Raw genomic sequence first — 22677 nt, forward strand, 5'->3', positions numbered from 1 at the left:
GAGTAATTCATTTCTGTCGGAGTAATTCATTTCTGTCGGAGTAATTCATTTCTGTCGGAGTAATTCATTTCTGTCGGAGTAATTCATTTCTGTCGGAGTAATTCATTTCTGTCGGAGTAATTCATTTCTTGTCGGAGTAATTCATTTCTGTCGGAGTAATTCTTTTCTGTCGGAGTAATTCATTTCTGTCGGAGTAATTCATTTCTGTCGGAGTAATTCATTTCTGTCGGAGTAATTCATTTCTGTCAGAGTAATTCACAGAAACAGGGCGTACAATATAAACACATTTACGATAGTTATAGCGCTCTGGTATAGGATAGATGTGGAAAGTGAATCATGTCTCCAACGAAAAATAAAAACCTACTGTGGGAACCCCTTAGTTTATTACCACGAACAGTCAAGCTAAGTTGTTCTACCGTATGCTGACAGACTGGTCTGCATCATAACACATAACTTGATCGGACTTATACATATATAATTGTCTTCACTTGATCACCTTGGAATATGACGTAATCAATAATTCTTTTACGTCATAGTGTATACAAAACACGATTTATTCCCGTGGACATGAATTCTGTTTAACTTACTAGCATCATAGTATGTAAATAGAACACGTTATCGCTATTGTTAAAATAAAATATTACTCATAAAAATATTACTCTTCACACTTCAGAACATTCTTTGCGAACGTTCATAAACATTACGGCTTAAGTTCTGGAAGTAACCATGGAGTAAGCTCCACACGCGTGCGCCGACGAACGTTCTCTAAGTAAATAGATGTAGATGTGTGATTTACATGTAAATATCTCATTTCCCAATAATATATTCTGTTCAGTGATCGATTGCATTTCATTGAAGGGAAAAAAGTCTTCTTTTCATTAAACAATGATGCTTGTATTCACGGTGGATTTGCCGAATTGATATGCACAGTAAACAACGCCCCCAACGTCGACTTGCTTAGCAGCTTTCGTTCTCACTTGGCTGTCATTTTTTTTTATCATCGCGTAAATCCTTTCATATCCAGTATGGCTGATGAGGTGTCAATGGGCGTAGAGCGAATCATTTTGTCCCTAAAGAAATAAAACAATAATGAAGATTAAACAACAAGAATCGTGCAGTTCCTATAAAAATACTAGTAATATTTGTAATAAAGTTGTGCTTGATAACCCTCTTCGTCAACGTATAAGGGCTATATCGCCTATTCACATTTCGTATTGCTCTAATTGTGCTTTTAGCTAACCTAGATAATGAGTTTAAAGCAGATTTTTTTGAGCGGGAAATAATAATTTACGTTGACGTTGGCTATTGATTACAATTTCCGCTCAGCAGGGAGTGGGCCGGGGCAGTTAAAGATACATAGTCAGTGCTTACGGTTATTTTAATTGCAAAGTGTCCATTTGTTGATTTTTTGGCTGTAGATCTTGTTATTGGCTTCACTGCCCCAGTTTCCGTTACGCTGATGAACCGACAAGGATTATGTACACACTCAAATGACATGTGCTCTGTTCCAATGAGATGGAAGCGAAATCGACACGTGATGTCGCCGCGGCCCTGTAATGTTAATATAGATTTATATTTTATTCATTCGCAAGACGAATTCACGCTTCCGGTCCGTAATGTGTGTTTGGTAGCAACATTATACTAGACTATCGGGATATTCAAATTACATGGAGGTAATAATTTTGCTACGTCACAAAATAAAGCCTTCTACGGTGCACAATACTCAATAAATGAGTTTTATCATAACTGCTCTAAGAACACCGCCAAAGTTTAAAATTCAAATCTCTTTGTTTGTCATGAATACCGCCCTCATTCAGTTTTATTTCGAATGAGTCGTGGAAATGATTTCTTCTAAAATAATAGCTGCTTGGCCACATAAATAGGATAATCGTGAATTGAATTATCAGATAATGGAAAATTTTAGTACGTTCATTCATAGGATTTTATTCTCCCAAGACACCATCAGTCGAGTAAAAAGTAATTGTCATACTTTTTCAGCCCGTCAAGCGACCAATCATGGTAAAAACCCACAAGTCTCGCGACTGTTTGTGGCCACACTCATATGACAAGTGTTTCGTTCTTATGAGACTTACTTACATTTGCATATAGATTACCATTTCTCAGCGATAGATAATTAACTGGGTTGACATAGCAACGTAGTGTAATAATATTGTCACCGTAATCGCCCACTTTTTGTACAATGAATTTTGCTGAAGAGAAACAAATTTAAAAATATGAAGAGGAAAATCAACTTTAACGATCGAGTTATTACATAGCCTGACTAGGTCGCGTGAGTTGCGCCCTCCACGATGCGGCAGTCTAATGCCGTTCGGCCGGCGAGGGTGCCACTCACGCCTACATGTCAGACTAGTTATTACATGCATCAGTGTTACTATCGTGTACGACAACTCCCTCTACCGGCGAAATCATCTTGTACTATACATACCCTGGTCTCCAGACGCACCGTTCCCATCAATCCTTCCTGTTCTGTTGTGTACCCTCAAGTATCTACCACTTTTTAGTGACGTCATCTGTATAATATCACCTGTTTCTAGAGTTTTAGGCTGAAATCGTTCAAAAAAAAGTTACATAAATCAAAAGTAATTTATTGGTTAATTGTTGAGGGCGCAATATTTTGTTAGATTCCTTTTTTGTATTTACTAAATATATGACTTTGACGTTATATAAATGCTACGCACCGGTAAACCTGCCGTGTGTCCTCTGTTAACATAGTTTTCGTGTTCGTACGTGATTCCCTGTAACAAAGGAAAAACTAAGAGAAATATAGTATACACAACAATTCATAGATCAGTATAAATATGGGTCGGTTTCGACCTGATAGGTTCATGAGCCAAAACGTCCACCTTTAGCTTAGTTTACCAATGTGACATTGTCATTGACATAAAATGATTAAAATTAAGTTTTGTCATTTATCAGTTGAATAATTGTTTAAAGCGGGAGAGTCGTCACCTGCGCATGCGTGAGTTGGCCATAGCGTGTCATTGTTTACAAACAAGCGTCTACTCATGAGCCTTTGCGGTTTTAGCGCATGTTCATCGTCGCCGCGGGACTCAATAATTTCTCTGTACATTGTGTTTAAAATTTCCATCAACGGCAGTCTATCATAGTTATTGTCAAGATTTATTTTATATTGAGAATTATTGACAAATACGAAAATATAGTGAATTGAATTGTCGAGTTTTCGTATTTGAACCGATCCCCAGAGTCAATGGGATGTTAGGTACTAGTACACGGTTGTGCCCGATTGTCCGCCCAGCCCATTGGCAGAAAAGCTTGTTTGTTGACACGTTTTTTTCCCCGACGCATCAAATTCTGCCTTTTATATATGTTTCGGCTGTCCCAAGTCCCAAGGCGTGCAATTGTTTTCTTAAGTTGTCATGACGACAGTCGTCGCAATGATTCACCACCGTGACTAGTGGGCCATTGTGTTTTGATTTCACATTGTCGAGACAGATCGAACGCTGAGATAATAAACTTCCTTGTAATCGATAACATTGTTTTATTACACGGTTTATTGATCGGTATTGATTTTTTTTTCTTTTATCAACTAAGTTCTAACTACATACGCCCGAATAAAGTTCATTTTAATGAGTCCATTAGTGACCCCATTAAAACAAACTTTAGATCACCGAGTTGTACTGAGTTGGCGATTAACTGCCACACTGACTATGGTTCCGACCCCAGGAATGCACAGAATGCTTATTAAACTTATTTTAGGGATTCCACGGGAGTTGAACACGTGACTACGAGGATTCTCCATGATCCACACGGTTTGAGAACTTGCACCTGCAACTAACCTGTCTATGATCGGCTTGTCAATGTTATTATTTCAAAACGTGGTTGCCTCAATGAGTGCGTGTGATTACACCTGTCCGAAAGCGACCAACGAGATGATTAAATGAACATGGACATAGAGTGCATCGCGCCATAGTTTTCTAGTATACAAGGTTGTTGCCATGGATACCGTCATCTAACTTTCATGAATATATTATGAGTTTCCGTTGTTCTAACATAAATAGAACATGTTAAAGTGATGGCGATGTCGCTACTTGTATGGAATTTACTAAGAAGTATTCGTTTTCAAGATATATGACCGAAATATGAAAAAAATCTCAATTTTACTCTTTGTTGTTGTTTTTTCTACAGTATGATTTTCTCGTCGATAATAATATGTACATAACATCTGCGTGAGTTTATGTTGTCATCTGATTATAATGAAATTGAACGTCAGAGTCAACTGTTTTTACATTACATGTTTTAAACATCTGATAGTCAAACATTGTAGCCAACAATAGTAAATTATGTCCATTTGGTTAAACAAAATTATAGAGAATATTCGTAGCAAATAATTTGACCTTCAAAGGGTTATGCCGCCAACTGAATACACGCCCCCGGTGGAGAGTCCGCATTTCTACGTCACAGAGACTGAGCTGCCCTTATCTGTCGGTCGGTGCGTGTAGAACCAAACAAACATCAGACACAAACAATAATTTGGAGAAAATTAAACCATACACTTGACTTCGGTAATTGACGGGTCACTTGTTTGTACCGCTGTGTTTGCAAATTGATTGGAAATTGTTGATAATATTTGACAATGGGGGTAAAAATAGATTTTTATTTCCATGCTGGACCGGTTTGGTGATCGATGATATCGATCCATCTACCCAAGTATGTGATTTCCTTGTGTCGCTCGGATTTTCAGATACTAATCTATATAATCGCACATAATCCCTGTGTTTTCATGGAGCCGCTATTCCGTTCTCAAATTATTATTGTAAATCAACATTTCACGTCTCAGATGGAAATGATTTATAAATTTGAGCTGGTAATGTTAGTTTCGAACATATCAATGTGTTGAAGATTAACTGAAAGGTCAGTGCCCACATGTCATTATTGAGCGATTACCACTCATTTACAATTTATAACTCACACGGTTGGTATAAAGGTCGACAGTGCTAAAGTTTGCATGTGGCAATTATCGCATACAGACGACAGGCCGCACTAGTCCGCGCCTGCGCAGTCTGTCGAAGAGTGAGATGACTAATTTAACGCGTTTGATACCACAATTTCCTGTTATCATCGTTTATCAACTTTTTTTATGAACTGTCAGTGGTCTGAATTCTTGGCGACTATAACATTTCCTTTTTTTAAATGCTAAAAGTTAATTTAATAATTGGTTTACAAAATATTTTCAAAAGATTGTTCTCGGAATCGTTTTTTCACTTACTTACTGAGCAGTTTTGAACAATTCACCGTGTTTGTTATGTTAATGTGGATGTTAGCTTTCTCACTTCCTGTTACTGTGACAACGTCATGCTCCGTTATATGACCACAATACGGCATGTGACGATTTCACGCCTAATGTAACTGAGTTCCGGTTCTGAAAAATGAGATTCCTCAAAAAGAAGCAATGATCTGTTACATTCTTTTAAAGAACACTACGATAAAGATTTTCCGTTTTCGACATTGTGAAATTCTTTCGTTTTTTGAGAGAAAAAAACCTGAAAAAAAAACTGATTTTGACAAGATAATTCAGAAATCTAGGTTAAGAATAATTCAGAACGAAATGTATTCACATGTACCTATAAATCATTTACATAATTACCGATTACACAAGAATAATACAGAAAAAAGATAATTTTCTATATATTTTCTATACTTTTTTCTTTTATTTGTCTTGAATTGTGGCTGAAAGAAGCTGAATGAAATTAAAAACTATGTAGTGTTCAACAACACATGTATTAATATTAACTTATGCATGTATTAATAAATATGACTTTACTTGGGAAAAAAATACTTTATTTTTCTGCATAAAAACGAAAGAATTTCACAATGTCGAAAACGGAAAGTCTTTGTCGTAGTGTTAAAGCTGAAAGTGAGAGGCGACAGACACGGTAACTAGACATTACCTACCTCATGTCGTTTGGGTTTCATTGACCTTGGAACCCAGCCGTACAGTGTTGACATATAGATCTGAAAAATATATATATACAAATAAGTGTCTTTCACATTACCACTGTCAAAAAATAACTACAAGACATTTCAGCGATAGATAAGTGTCTGGTTCTTAGAAAATTAAGGTACTTTATTATTTTTAGTTCTAAAAAAACAGTATTGATATAACTTATGTCTGTGGTGGGAATTTTTGTACTACAGAACATGAATTAGAGCCTAATGTTAACAGTATGAGGGAGACGCGAGGCGTTGGTATGGGAAACCGGGAGACGGTAGTGTACAAGAGTTAATATTGGTATCCAGACTCTACGTGCCGTCACGTATGTATGTACACCTGTGATACATATTCCTCCATAACGTAGCAACCATGATTACCCACGGCGAGTCAATTGGAGTGTTTTCGCCCTATTCATTCATTCATTAATATACCTACATATACAAGTAGTCTCGTTGCACGTGATCACCCTACCCAAAATGTATTGTTAAATAAAATAGCGCGACTGTTACGAGATATCGATATGATGTTGCGTCGGGCTAATAACGAGGTGAAATCGATTACCAATTGTTTTTCAAATGTGTTCATTCAGGACTATTTCAATGTGTAGTTTATAGTCGTGTTGCACTTATTGTGTACGCCTTCCATTGATTATTGTAATTATAAAATTTGGCAATAAATTGGAGCACTGAAGCTCGCATCATTCATTGAAGTTTAAGTTGTGGTGTCTATTCGCCAAGTCAAATATAATTGTCATAGTTGTAATCACTCGAAGTCAATGTACTTTATTTTCTGAAATTGGGTTTCAGGATTCTGTTTGATTTCTCACGAACTAAAAATAATAAGGGAATGTAATGTAGTTGACGTTGTATTTGTGCGTATGCGTAAACACGCTCACTATGCAAAAGAATCTCTGTGTTCTGAAGTGGGTGCATCTGTACTAGTAATTATCACGGTTCGTTTAATCCCTAGGCTTTTACGGCTTAATAAGTCCCAAATCCCACCAACATTCACCTGTTCAGAATGGTATTGTAAACTCGTCGATTCATACGGAGCTTTAAAAAGGGCATATCATACACCCGTAACCTCTGAAACCCCAATCTCGAGAGTGGATGGGGGTTTAGGGGCGAGTCGGTTGACTCAATGTATTCTTTACGTATGACTATTTTCACATCAAAGTCCGTCTTTGATATACTGAACCTAGCCACTCTGCGTAAGTTTAGCTATAGCGGCAGCCATAATATGCCTTCATATTCCGAACGAGTCGTGACTTGATGTTTATGGGAACAGAGTTGAAACTGCGAGAGGCAATAACTGAACGTGACAATTCGAAGTACAAAGGATGTTAGAATTCATGGTTTAAGCCGAATCGGTGTACACATTAGTCATGTAAAGTTCACCGTTCAAAACATAAATAGGAATCTTATCGATTCACATTTAAAGTTTGTTTTATCGCTTATGCGTGCACGAGTCGTGTATATATCTTTAACAGAAATGTGTATCATAGTCGAGGACGTCGTTTCAGGTAGATTCAAGTACGTTTAACAGGAATGGAAAGCAGTCGTTAACGACAAAGACGGACTATAAAAGACGGGACACCACCTCGTTGAAGTTCATTAAAAATCACTCCCATGTTTGCGAGAAGCGGTACTAAATTCAACGAGTGTTTACTGGCATACTGTTCGAGGGGGCATAGTGCAGCAAGGTGCATGAGGTGGCCATCTTTCCGGGTGAGTGCGTACCATCACGTACGAACAAAACAAGGATGCGGTTACTCACATTGAAATCCATGAAGCTGTCCTTTACAACTGAGTCCATGATCCACAGCAGCGATAAGAGATAGAAAAGAAGCGATAATTAAACAATAAATAAAATAACTCAGTAGATATAGGTCCACATATGAAGCGTAATCAACTCAGTGGGTGCGTGTTGTGTGTGGTGGACTGCTACGGTAACTAGGACCACAGCGTCAACTCCACAACGGGGGACATCCAATAGTATTCCGGTATAAACTCGCAGTTCAAAACGCTGTTGTGACACCTAATAGTTTGATATATGATCGGTTCGTTGCAGTCACCAGCACGACTAACAATAAGTACACAAACTAATACTCTGATTACACCCCAACCGAGTGGTTTTAAAGGGTCGCATAATTTATCTTATGCGTCGGGGCAGGGTCAATGCTGTCAGCGCATTTTTCTGTGAGGGGTCAACGTCACTAATAGGTTGTCTCAACTGAATCGTTTTTAAAATAAATTTACTATTCCACATCACGACTACAATTACTATTTGTTGGTAGTTTGAAAAATTACTTATAAGTTGATTTCATATCGAGTTGCATTCTGGGTATAATCGTCCGCTGGTTTCGTCACGGTGCACGTGTTAATCCTGAATGACGCCATTTATGGTTTTCTGATGATATGCTCTTAACACATGTCTGTTAAGGACAATATCAGAAATTATATTATGCAATGTTAATAGTAATATTGAATGCAGTAAACCGCCGAGTGGCAGATGACGTATTCTTCCATCCTCTTCCCAGAACATAATATAAATGATATGTCTGCACAAGGACTTCGACTCGGAGGAGACAACCATTGGCGACAAGTATTAACAAACAAATTTGAGTATCGGGGAAAACGGTTGCTATCACCTTCACTGTAATAACATGTTTCTCATGTCACATTTGTTTTCAATGTTAAAAGGTTCATGTTCCTTACGACAAACAGAGTCTGCGCATGCATGAAGATAGACGGCGCAGATCACTGTGGGATTCCTTGTTCGATGATCGATCTCAAACTTTGTCAATCTTTGAAGCATTTTCAAATAAGGTTAGAGATGCACGCCATACTCTTGCGTTGTCTTGCTGAATAGGTATAAGACTCCCTCCTAGTATTGAATTTATAAGACGACTATTCTATGTTAACACAGCGTCAAAACGAGCATATAACATTTCCTACTAGTAAGTTAGTTTCCTTTAGAGTGCTACCGAAGCAGAAGTCGAACCGCGTTGCATGACAGGATTTATTGTAGTTTTGCCGATGTAACACTGTTACACCAATTGCAAATACATACAATCAAAATTCATTTAAAAAAGGTAAGGGTATAAACAATAATAACAGACTCGCTAGTTAACAAAATTTCGTGGCGTTTCATTACCAGGTTAAATGGTGATGTCATCGTTGCGTTAGTGATTGCTCCGAAAGTGAGGTGAGCAGCGCGTCTGTTTATATGTATGACAACTTGAACCCCGCCATATTCTAACATCGGAGCTATAATGACGTGATTTGCTCAGATAGCAAGTACTGATAAGTATATTGTGGATATTTTCCTTGGGGGTTGTGTACCTACTTACATATCTATCTACATCGTATACCTACGCCGATGCGATCTGTTTTTTGGGCTACGAGCACATCACCAAAAACAATGCGCAAAGCGTTGGTATGAACATCACCGGCAACAAACACAAATTGTACGCCGATAGTTTTGGTCACGGTGGATCGCTGACATCATAAAACACGTAAATTCGTAACGCATTGTAGATTTATATTCAGCGCAAGTGACAATCAAGTTAAGTATGGATACAACGTTAATAAAATGTGACTAGTCTTGATAGCTGAACTTTAAATCCCCGACAACTTACCGAATCAATGTGGTTTTAGTTGTAATCGCAACCACCCGCAGCTTAGATGTGACAGAAGTACGCAAGCACCGGAGCATTAAATATCAAAGGCCCTGACCTCATGAAAAAGGGGGGAGTTGTTTTTTTAAACGACATCGAGGTTTGGTTTGATGCGTCTTATAAGATTAACCCTGAACAGGTGAATTGGAACGCTGTTGACGTCACCAGCAGCAGGTACAATGAAAAGAAACGTGTAATGTCACACACAGATACGCTCACATAACATAGGTACAGAAATAGTATTTTTAGCGGTATCGTATACTTGTTTCTATTCTGAATTATTCACGCTTACGTAAGCAATTTAGGCATGCACCGAAATGAACTAAACGTTTTAGAACTTCAGTTCTGTTGGCGGCCCTGAAACATGTCGATGCCCCGTACTAAATCTCATTTGTATATGGTGCAAGACCCAAGGGCCATCGCCTATTTACGATTCCAGGTATTGTTGAATCATGAAAAGACTCGGGGCAATCGAAATCTAAAGAACAAATCGGAGAAAAGTGTAAGTGAAAAGTTCACTAGAGACATGTCATGGAAAAAGACTACAAAATTGGGCGAGCGCCCGATTCCACGTTATTTAAACACTGTCTATGTAGGGTGTTTTTTGGGGTTCAACTGGTTCACTGATTTCAGACGTGAAAAATGAGACTATAACAATACAGCAACAGGTATCGAGTTTATTGAACAACCGGTTGTGTAATGTGAGGCGTTTTGCATTGTTGAGAAAAGAAACATTATCTCCTGTCCTGTGTTCGATGTCCGGGTACGATGACAACCTGCGCGCCAAATCACAACCACGTTCGTTGCCATGACAATTGTAATTAGATTAGTGTCGTGTACGTGGTCTCCAAGAATCCTGTAATTGTAAGCTTCAATGATATTATATAACGAGCGTATCGCGTCTTTGTTCGAATCCACCCGTGTGTGTATGTGTTTATATATACAACCAGTCTTCATGGGGAAACCAATCGGTACAGCGCTCAGGTTAACGGCCGTTTAGAGCCCACAGTCACGGTCTGTCGCCTTACCCTTAAAGTTGTACCCCAGTTTGCAAATATGTGAGTTGCATGTATACGTTTCCCATTATCGAGCATTTATTGAACGGCTCGGTGTATCGCATCACACGCCGATGCCACGCAGTTGTCCCTTAAACGGACACCTGTTGTGGAAAGTCTGTCGGAAGATAAGCTCAATATGACCGCAATTGTGATTTGAAAAACCGGATACGAAAAAAATATTCTGTCACTAATTCCAGGTAAAACAGATATTTTGAAAATTCGTAGGCAACGCCATGTTGATACACTCCGTGTCAGTTCGATTTGCTCAGTAATAACGTACGTATTCGAGGCGTGATTTTTGAGAGACATCTGCCATTGACTCAAACCGGTCTTGTGTGGAAATCAAGATTCGTTCAACTATTAAGAATATCTCAAATCAGAAAGTGTCTTTCTGTGTGGTCCGTCACCGAAATCTTGAAACCGATTATTCTACCAATTGTCTTAGGTATTCTACTATGTGTTTGCTTGAGATACCCAGGCCCCGGTTTGGTAACATGTGGCTATAGATCGTTTCAGTTTCGGTTTTTTTTTGTGCCATGCCTTTGGAATGTACTTAGGATCCATATAAAACAACCCCAACCTAGTCAATTACAAGGCAGAATTGAAAAACTTTGTTGTTCATGAAAGCAATCTATGATCACGTGAGAGCTTGATTATGAAAGTTTGTTTCGTTTTGATCTTTTCTGAATATTTTCTATTTTTAGTTGTCACATTCTCTTGATCAACCAAGAAGTGAATAAGTTATGATAGATTTCAATTGTCGACAATATTAGGGTTTGGGTGTATTTCTAAAAATAAAAAACAGGTTTAACAGATCGAAATATTGTTCTAAATTGCCGTAATACAAGCAAGAACAAACACTTGTTGTTTCTACATTCCAGTTTCTCTGGAAAATATCCAGTACCGGTGGGAAGCTCAGAATCAAAACCTCGATTTTCAAAACAGAATCGTTATTACGTCGTTGGGGGCGTTATCACTCTTCCGCGCTTCCAACGGAGAAACACTGTTTTGCTCGGAGAATGTGCCCTCTGGACGATGTTGACAGCCTCGATTAAACACTGTACGGAACGATACACGAAGTGTCACATTCCTGATACATAGATCCATCGCGTCGTGTTCCAACGCCACTGTATAGCACACTGACGTTTATTTGATTTACAGAATACAGGTATACACTTTGCTTTGAACGCGCACGTTATTATACAACTTAAGATGCACCGGTGTTTATAAAAGAACAAACATGCGCTGTCCCCAATTTCTTTAGTTTCCATGGTAACGTTGACTTACAAATAAAAGATTTCAAATCAAGAAAAAAATGAGTCTTTGGAATATGCCACTATTTGGGACAGAGTTCTGTAGTTGTACTTTGACTTGAATTCACTTTTAACGTTGGGTCAGCGAAAATATTTAACTTCATTATTGACAAAATCCTCCCTTGTGTATAATCGGATATAATCGGACGATACAGTCAACCAATATCTCCTACCAAGCCTTCCCGGACACGACGAACTTCGACGAACATTAGGAAACGCTAGGATAAATTTGCACACATTAATATTTTAAGTTTGTGTGTACTTAAATTGATTATTACAAACGTTAACTGTCGGCCGGCAATTCCCACCCGTAAATTGGCTGTTTATAAGTTGAGGGAAGAGTGCAGTCGTAACCGACAGTATATCGACGGACGACGGCCCAAAGTCGACGGCCGATAATTGTCTTGTACGTGATATGATGACCGCGAGTGGTGCCTCGCGAAGTCTGCCACGCTAATAAAACATTAAAATCGACTCACCATCACATAATACCTCGAAAATATGTGCTTGGTAGATGGCCGCCATAGCATCCCATAATATCCCGTTTTAGCGACTACGTCCATCGTAATAATGTGTCAATTCGAATTGTATATATTTAAACGCGTTGTAACAGATAAAACTATGTGGTTCTGGAACAAGCAATCGCGTATAGATCTACACAGAAACACCTAGTAGATTTCAAAGTTTGTACATGCATCATGTGAGACGTTTTATTTTAGTTAAATTATGTACAATGACGTCATAACATAATCCAAGCAATTGTTTCAGGGTTATCATTTTCCGTCTTATTGTTTTATGGTCGCAATTTCGTATAGATCGCAGCACTATGGTTACCGGTAATTCAGGGTATATTAAACAAAAGTTGTGTAGCTAAACGTCTTCGTGGTCGTCCGATGCCTAGATGCAAATGAGTATTCCTTCCATCGATTGTCAAACGTTATTCCAATTTACTTATGCAAACATTGATGTCTGTATATTGTATAAACATAGAACGAATAACGTGTTGTTGCCATAGAAACCAAGATTTGTTTCATTTTAAAGAAATATATTAAATTATATTGACTGTCAAATCATGGCTGAATGGACACCATAACTAGAAGTCCAAGCAACACAACAGGCGCTAACTTTGTGATGTTACTGGTACTGTCTTCCCTAGCATTGCTATAGGTTTACACTATTATATAAAAAACAATGTGCGTAAAATTATAATTTTAAGAGTTCGTTCATGTTGATCAGCTCACCTATTTTGCAGTATTTTTCAACGAGTTTGTCGTCCTCAAAACGGCCTTGTTGACCAAATGTTACCAATTTTGTGGGCATGTTGTACTTGTCCAATCCGTATACTAAACAATCTTCGACATTCATCATGCATAAGACAAGTAGTGAATGGATTTAAAGAGCGATGTAATCCCAGCACCAGCGCGTAGGTGATCTACCAGGTTACTCCATGTGAAGCACTTATAACGGAGTCAAACCGGCAAACATGCTTTATCTGTTCTCGTTCAATCCTAGACAACTGTAGCGAGTAATCGAGTAACCACGGATCAATAAAATTACTCTTTTGTGCGGTTTGATCTCTTCTTTTCTCGGGAATCTCTCATTGTGCGAGACGTGAATGAGAGACTGGTCAGAGATCAAACGTTACTTTCTACCGTCTCACTGATAGATGTCATACTTCGCGCAAATCCATCGGGGAGTTACGTCAACATTAATTCCCACGAATTCGCAGCGAGCTGTTGCGTCAATTTTACTCCCTCTGATTCCCACGAATTCGCAGCGGGCTGTTGCGTCAATTTTACTCCCTCTGATTCCCACGAATTCGCAGCTGGCTGTTGCGTCGAATTTACTTCATCTGATTCGCACGAACTTACTCTATCCGATTTGCGCGAATCAAACGAGACATTGTGCCAAACATACGTACGCGTACAATCACAAGACCGGAATTGTGATTTCTTAAATTGTAAAATCCTCTGTTTTGTGAAAATGCACACAATTAATTATTTTCGAAATCCTATTTGCAGATTATAACCGGGTCTTTCATACAAAAAAGTCCGCCCTCTAGGCACGTTTTATTCCCAGTCTCAGTCTGTGCATAACACAACAAGTGGAATTCTAGATTGCATAGATGTATGCTATTACTACATCAACGTGAATTATAATAACCGGAAACTAGTAATCGTATTGACCGTCTGGAAATATTGCATTAAATTTAAAAATGTGATGCAACATTGCATTGAGGGCGTTAACCTTTTCACCGCCAGTCTTTCTCGCTTAAATTATTCTACACTATTTTTCTTATATTCTTAAATATTCCTAGAAATGAACCCTAATTTTGGAGCCAAAATTTCAGTTAATTTTGGCTATTTTAGTTCAAACCTTCTGAAAGAATTTGCAGACTACAAACTGGACTATTTTGTGACGAAAAGTGGGAAGTGGTGGTGAAAAGGTTAATGTCGTCTTATCCGATTATGGTGAATGCCCTCAGGACTCGCCTACTTATCAGCATACGAGAAAGGTGTCGTTGTTGTATTTTTTACAATCTGCTGTTGACGATTTTCTTAGAATGTGTGCATTTTTCTAAATCAGCCATACATTGGATGTTTGATTTTAAATTGGAAACTTAAATTTCAACCAAAATTTTCCCCTGCAAATAAGAGCCCACACATTGAGATAATTTATCACCAGGGAAATAAATGGAACGACTCGATTCAAACCATTCAAGTCGTGCATTACGTATCATTGCTCACGAATATTGATTTTATACAAGACGCCACAAGAGGGCAGTATAAGCCAGATAATCCATCCACGATGTTATTCTTCTGATGGCGCTCTCACATCTATTTGTAATAACCTCAGTACAGAAACACCAACCTGCAAGGAACGTAGTAGATGATGTTTTAACTTGTATTCCATCAAACTATCGTGCACAATTTCGGTACAGGTCAGTTTAGATGCGATTGAAAAATGCGATGCACAATTATATGATTATAACAATACCAAATTGTCTATTGTTGTAATAGTCAAATTTTAAAATATGTTATTTTTTTCATTTTTTTTTTTAATAATCCATGTCCGCTAATTTTGCATTTCGCTAATACTTGTCACATAAATAACACCTATCCTTCAACATGAGGTCAATGAGCCTATATATATATATATATATATATATATATATATATATATATGGACAGCGCCCCCTTTATTCACAATTGCGAGTCGGTGACAATCGGGAAATTTTGTAGCAGAGAAACCGCGGTTCTACGACATGGAATGTCATTCACGTTTGCGAAATGTTGTTTTCAAAACAATATCAACTACTGAAAACGCGAGAATCTCGCGAGAGCAGTGATAATTAAGCAGTTTGCAGTAACTTCACCCATGCGTGTCGAGTTACTTCAGTCATGCAAGAAAGCATTATAACAACCAAGAGGTAAACATTAAACATCTTTGCTGTTCACCCATCTTAAGGTAGAAGCCTACTCATAATTGAAAATGGCCATAAAGTTTTTTTTTTTCTCTCTCTTTCCAATAAAATTGTACTTTCGGGCAAAAAATCGAGAGTTAGTGTGGATAGTGGCCATTTTGGCACTGTTATAATGCTTTTATCATAGGTTCCTATGGACGATATCATATGTCAAATTGCGGGCTGGTGACGTAGGCTGAAAAAATTATATATCGTGAATGATGGGGTACTGTTTGTTGTTCTGAATTATTTCAAAAATCTTCTGACCATGTCGTTTGATAATGGTTACCGAAACATTCCAAAGATCTACATACAGAATCATTAAAGGTTAAAATACATATACATCAAACAAGACACGGGCATTCTGACTGTAAGAATATAATATCGGCAACTATTTCTTTTTCTGCAAACTGCTGGATAAGAAAACGACCGGAAAATGAGTATTCCATTTTTCACAATTCTTATTTAATTACATGGGGGATAAACTACAAATGATGCCATATACCATTAAATCAGTAAATTTTACTACGAAAACAAAATCATAAAATTAACAATCTAACGCAACAAACCATTAATTAAAATCCCTCTTTTAATTGATCGTATGAACTAATCTCATATTTGTTATGAGTTACTTATGATCGTGCACAATAAATTGACATACCACTTCCAGTTCGTTGACCTGTGAATGTACACTTTAATCTACACTCTCACTTCCTGTATGTTAAACCCGTGAACGTACACATCCACTAACAGGTCACTATGCCCGTATACTTGCAAATATAATATATGATTTATACCAGTTGCCAGAACCTTATTCGAAACCAGTGACAATAACTTTTATCAGTAAATAACTTATGAATAATTAATAAGAATTGTACACGTATATGCAAATTAGCCTATCACGTGATAATATTTTACTCGGTTTGAGTGAATACATAGACAGCTATCACTACACTAATTTGCCCAGCTCAATCAAATCTACTCCCCCAAAATGCACTGCGTATCACAGGTGCGGGAATTCGAGTATTTGTCGCCAGCTCAGTGCTTGTTCTTGTGACCATGATGCTTGCCATGCTTTTTGGCTGCTGGCGCTGGCGGTGGCGGTGGCGGCGCTGCAGCTTTTTTGGCGGCTTTTTTGCCGTGAGCGTGATGACGTCTACTATGTTGGATTTCAGGTTCTGGTGGCGGCGCTGGTGCTTCTGCTGCATGGGCTTTATGGCCCTTTCGCAAAAACATTTTCCTATTTAAAACGAAAGGAAAAATATTATTGAAATAACAAACAGGGAGAAAAAAATAAAACATCGACATATTCACATATAAATTATAATAATCAGCTATATAAATGAAGTACAACAGTTATTATTTGAACTCAAAAATATCCGTTACATATATACATTTTGACGGGAAAAACACAAAGTTCACAGTTTTAAACGGCACATTACAGTGCCCTGTACCCTGTATAATATAAATTGTAAACGTCAAATACGTGGATACACGTGTTTAAATACGTACTTATCAAGGCACTCATGCTCGGAAATCAACGCCACCAACACAATAACCACAATAATCCCGACGCAAAACTTGTTCATGATGACCTTTCTACAAGTTGAAAGAAATGTGAGAACGTTATCATATCATGCCTTGAATCAATGGATGGGTACTGTTTCCTGACACCCCAGCGCAGATTCACAGCACTGACACAGTCATATCATTAGTGAAACGAGGATGAATTGTTATTGGGGGGGGGGGGGGTATCAGAACGATTGATAGTAAGATTGGCGTTTTTCTGTCTATCAGGTATTGCACAGAATTCTTGGAAATTGGTGACAAAGATGAGTAACAATCATTGGTACCAAACCACGGATGTTAAAATATCACCAATGTCTATGCTAAACATATTAAATACGTATTAGGGTTGTAGATTGCACTGTTATTGGTGAGCTTGATTGGAATATCTTGATTTTGGTAGATAATGATTTGTGTTCCTTTGCAGAATTGAAATATAAATATAAAATATAAATGATATTTAACAAAACAGGAGAAGATAATTACATGTATGAAATTTCAGCGAACTCTTAGAGTTATATCATGTCGGAACTAACTAATCGTTCATATATAGAATTTACATGAATTTACATGAATTTACATGAATGACGCATAATTGATTTCAGACGAGAATGGAAACTAAGAATGGTAACACTAGTACGAGTCATGAAAAAACGTTATGTGGTTTCAGTGCCATATATATAGTGAGAGTGCCTGTTTGAGTACGTCAACATATTTTTCCCGGATCTAAACGTGTCATATTTATTAAAAAATCCTTCTAAATATGTACCTATGACGTCATTACTTGTAAACGACCTCATTAATGACGTCATAGCTTTACCATATCACAAGATAATGCAAACTTTTCAACAACAACAAAAAACACATTTAATTAAATCAGTTTAATTTTAATTGTCGTTATTGATAACAACCGTAATGAATCCTCACAGTATTATAATGAACTTGGAGAAGTTGAGATGCAATTTTTTGCAACTTTACCTCACATATATACACTTCTCCTCGCCCAATACGGCGTTGTGAGGAATTACATATGCACTTCTCATCCAACACGGCGTTGTTATTATATTATGTACAACGCTAATATTCAGAATCATCACGCATACAGTGATTTATAATGTATGTTTTTGTAATTGGAATTAAACGAGGTGTATATCATGTCCTGACACGGTTGTCACCAAGCTGCATTGATGTTGTCATGACGATGCTATGGGGTGACGCCCTCACTGGTGGAGTCCACATGCCGTTATGACAACGCATGCAAAGTATTTAGACTATTGGTTGAACGATTAACACTGTCGTTTATAAAAATGGGGTGTTCCAGCGTATTAAGGGAGAAGAGGACCGGGGGCGTATGGTGACGATTGCAGTGGTAATAAATATCTGGCTGTACTATACTGCTGATGTCTTAATGATTGAATGGTGCGTATAAGTGTCGAGCGATCCTAGTGTACCACTCACTGCCTTGCGAGTTACCCATTCCCCGTTACAACCACTGCCCGGATTCTCCACCATGTAAACAGTGCGGGTTTCGTCTATCAGGGGTTGTTAAGGGTGGATGGATCACGTTGACTTGTGCTAGGCGTCGTAGTGACGTCACGATATCACGTGGTTTCACTTATAAATAGGGGGCGGAGGTTATACGGGAGGTTATACAGGAGCGGAGGTTATACGGGAGGTCTGTCTCTAGGCGTGGCTGTAAAGCCATCGCCTGGAAACCAAGTTTACACTTCACTGTATTATCACTGTATCTGATGTCTCCACGAATAAATATCTGTTACACGGTAGCCTGCAAGACATAGTTTATAATTAAAGCACTTTTATGCATTAAAGATACATGTAGGGCATACCACCAATAATTATACAAATTATGTTGTAATTTATTCTGTTATGCACAAATATTGGATATTGCAAATGCAAAAATTATTTGCTGGTTTGAAATTTTGCTATTTTCGCCAACAAGTCAAACTCGCTAAATCAAGTCTACGTGTAGATCATGTTTCCCTGCAATATTTAAGTTAAATGCCGGTGAATGACAATGGTTTTACAGTACATCGTGCAGTACAATACGAGGTGCGCATAAACATGATGTATCCGCGATCACATACCGTGCTGTATACATAAATGATTATATATAATAGCTACGACACCTACGTTACTGGTAACACTGAAGCACGAAATAGTATTCAACTTGTGGCTTGAAAAGGTTTTATTTTTTGTTTCCAGGGAAATAAGCCAGAATTTGACCCATCGTGCGTTGTGACGCTGATGTGAATTTATTTTGGACCATAACGAATGGAATCACATAATCCGATCTCTGGAGAGATAAGGGTTGATCAGTGCTGTATGTAGATTCTATATTCGGACATTACTCAGAGTGGATTAGCGAGCACACAATCCTTGAAAATACTAACGCACGTTGTTTGGGGCGTTCTTGGTGAATTATAAATTTAATTATAATAGTAATTCATCTGCCATAACACTTTTTCGAATAAATAAAGTTGACTGTTTAAAATTCTAATGAATGAAATAAAACTAGTACTGAGGAACACTCATGAAATAACAGCCACACCCAAAAGTGTTGACCATATAAGGAGCTGATTAACTATTCAAAATGGCGCGCTGGTTGGATTATGTATACGCAGTTGGAAAAAAAAAAGAAATTTTATTTCTAGGAAAAGTTTGAACGAAATAATTATTTGGCTCCACTTTTTGCCGTAGTACATTGTTCTGAAAATGTGTTCCCTCAAACACGGCAACAAACACAACAGATTTTCAATTGCTTTCAGGTGCAAAGTAGTAGATCGTTTCACAGAAATAAAACATATTTCAAAAGTATGTTTTAGTTCTACACAGATGATGTTTTATGTTGTATAAACTCGCTAGTTCAAATTGTTAAACATACAATACACCACATGACGTCTGTGACAGTTATCAGTACACACGAAGTTGCGTTCGTTGACGCAAAATAACATTGAATAGTTTCACACTGCGGTCGTCTCGTAGTAAGTATGTATGTACGTATGTATGTTTGTTAGAACACTAATAATGTATTTGTAACTCACCTTGTGTTCGTACGTATGCTCTATAATAACAAGTGACACACCAAGTATGCGACGTCGTCGAAATGGTGCCCTGGAATGAATTACTTGCCACGTATGAAACCATATGACTAATCTTAGATCACGTAGGCGTGGTTATACGTCAGCAGGTTCAATCCTCGTACGAGAAGAGAAAGGATATCGGTGTAGGAGAAAAAAACAAGAGGACACATCATTAGTTATTTGATTTTGTGAATTTGAAATATCTTTTTCATCGTAAAAATGATGTTTCATTATTTATTCGGACCATGTATATTTTTCTATATCCGGAATTTTTGCATTCAGGGCATTCGAAAGACTTAAATTCGTATGTAAAAATAGTATTATCATACCGTAGCGTTCGGGAAATATAACGGCGAATTTCTGCCCGTTTATCTCATTTTTGTGAAACTATATTTACACTGAAAAAGTGCAAAATAGTTCTGTACAATGCCAGGTGACATACACAAAAACAATTAAATTAAATCAATTCAATTTAAAAGACAATAATAATCGAGCTACTACACTCCACTCCAGCTCAAAAAACTTAAAAATACATTAGTTTCCAGAAGTAGTTGTACGTGAAGTAATGTTGCGACAACCAAGTTTACTGAATTTGTATTATATCTACAACACTTTCCACTGGTTATTGTGATCACCATGACAAATTAGAAAATCATTTGATTAAACAACAAATCCTGAAATATCGGAGCATTGAATCTAACCTACACTGTTCGTGTGTTCGTGGTACCTAATTACCAAATCGAATATAATTGTTGAAAGTTTATAAGGTGGTTCTGAATTCTATTACTAAATCCTGATGGAATTTTCCATGAATTTGACAAAACCTAAAGTACTTTTGTTGCTAAGAAAAGTTGTCTGTATTACTAATATTACTAATATATGGATTCAAAAGTTTGTGATCCAATATAATCGTAAAAATGAAATAAATTTGGATTGAGAGTGAGTTTGATCTAGCGAGATGAGGAGTGTGATAGGAATTTTTTGACCAAGGTATCTGTTATTTAATTATCGATTGGAATCAATGCAGCTAACTTGTGATGTATTTTGTGTGCCCTAACTCTGAATAATATAAGTTTATAACCACCACCAGTTCTCATTATTATATCCACCAGCTAGTACGGATGGGTGTGATATCGCTTATGCCGCGCGCCTATAGTCTGAAATAAAGACTTCACATATAACACACTTGATTCCCAAAATCAAATGTTTCTAAATTGTATTTTGTAGCTCGGTATGCATTGTTTATTTGAGCATTCGAAAATAAGAATATTGCGCCGACACATTAATGTGATCAGTAAATTCAATATTTATTTTTAAAACTTAAGAGCGATCCTCAAAATCGAACTACAGGTATTTGACTATACATATAATTGTTGATATATTAAATGTTTATTCAAAAAAATATCGAAAGCTTGACTACGTCTAATCGGCAATAGCATTGACATTTATTACCAAAATAGACGTCCTGCCCAGATAAAATACTATGGAACGATTAAAAGGTCAAAGGGCACCGCCTGCGTTTTTCCGTTTCTTCTAATTTTTTAATCCGTCTAAATACGAATTCAGAGTGGCCTTTATAGTGCCACATAGGATAAATTTATAATGATCATGATACACAGTGCACACAGAACCCAACTATTATTATTTAGTAGATAAAGTATTCTTTCCAGCTACATTTATACGCTATTAAATTATCGTTAATGTCACCATGTGTTTTTTATTAATGGGTGGTGGTCGTCGCGCCGCGTCCTGATCGACATGGGACTCATGGCGACATATGCAACGCGTGTAAAATATATTGCTTGCTTAAATTCGATCACGCGCTGCGCGCCGACCGCCGCGCTTTAAGTAATTTTAGCTCAGTATATACATGGAACCACATATTTCAATGGTTTCATCGTTCGTAAAATGTTAACACAGTGTATTTTTAAAATGCCAATGACAGCGTGCTTTGTTTAAAAAAGGTAGGATTTTTTTTATAGACCAAGCTGGTCGTTGTATTGTATTGTATAAAAATCTAATGTACATACCGATTCTTGCTTTGTTCTCACAGATAAATGATCATATGACTGGCATAAGTCTTCTTTTTACTCGATATATTGTTCCCAGCTGAGAACACACCCATATGCAGAGCAATCCGATTGTCCATACTCACTGGTACAACACAGAGCGTAAAACAATTATCTACTTGTTCCATTACATATATAAAATTATACATAATTTGGTTTTAAATTCAGATTTATATATTCCGACTATCTGCATATTATATTGTAATGTATTCATACAGTTTTAGAAATATTGGATTTGGACATTTGCTGAATGTGTGGATTTAAAAATTAATCCGTCTATTTATATCCACGCTGAGTAACGTGCGTTGTATTTTGAAAAACAATAAACATACATATAATTATAGAATGTGGCTGAAATGCATGTGATTGGAATTATTTGGTGACTATGCCTTGAATGTGAGTTCATGAATTTTCGAAAAAAATGATATAGTGCTTTGTTGATGTTATCGGTGCT

The 22677-nt window shown here is 37.3% G+C and overlaps 1 protein-coding gene across 1 annotated transcript; it reads right to left on the bottom strand.

Annotated features, from left to right (window-relative positions):
• Positions 1 to 361: 361 nt before the first annotated feature.
• LOC100369736 (uncharacterized) lies at positions 362 to 22342 on the bottom strand. Its single transcript, XM_085495708.1, has 11 exons — positions 22185 to 22342; positions 20116 to 20227; positions 17000 to 17086; positions 13266 to 14895; positions 7751 to 7779; positions 5935 to 5994; positions 2700 to 2756; positions 2447 to 2564; positions 2098 to 2210; positions 1372 to 1551; positions 362 to 1070 (listed from the first exon to the last, which is right to left on the bottom strand). The coding sequence occupies exons 4-11, from the start codon at positions 13390 to 13392 to the stop codon at positions 1041 to 1043; spliced, it is 714 nt and encodes a 237-aa protein (XP_085351834.1). The 5' UTR covers positions 13393 to 14895; positions 17000 to 17086; positions 20116 to 20227; positions 22185 to 22342; the 3' UTR covers positions 362 to 1040.
• Positions 22343 to 22677: the final 335 nt, after the last annotated feature.

The sequence above is a fragment of the Saccoglossus kowalevskii genome, chromosome 22, assembly GCF_978046115.1.
Source record: "Saccoglossus kowalevskii chromosome 22, keSacKowa6.1, whole genome shotgun sequence".
NCBI classification, from domain to species: Eukaryota; Metazoa; Hemichordata; class Enteropneusta; family Harrimaniidae; genus Saccoglossus; species Saccoglossus kowalevskii.

What these genes read in the sequence shown, in the direction of transcription:
- LOC100369736 (XM_085495708.1), bottom strand. Translation starts at nt 13,392, where the DNA reads ATGATGAATGTCGAAGATTGTTTAGTATACGGATTGGACAAGTACAAC. An exon ending in ACAGCTTCATGGATTTCAAT is followed by an intron (nt 5,995 to 7,750) that starts GTGAGTAACCGC and finishes TATATTTTTCAG; the next exon opens with ATCTATATGTCAACACTGTA. An exon ending in CGGTGCGTCTGGAGACCAGG is followed by an intron (nt 2,211 to 2,446) that starts GTATGTATAGTA and finishes GTTTCTCTTCAG; the next exon opens with CAAAATTCATTGTACAAAAA.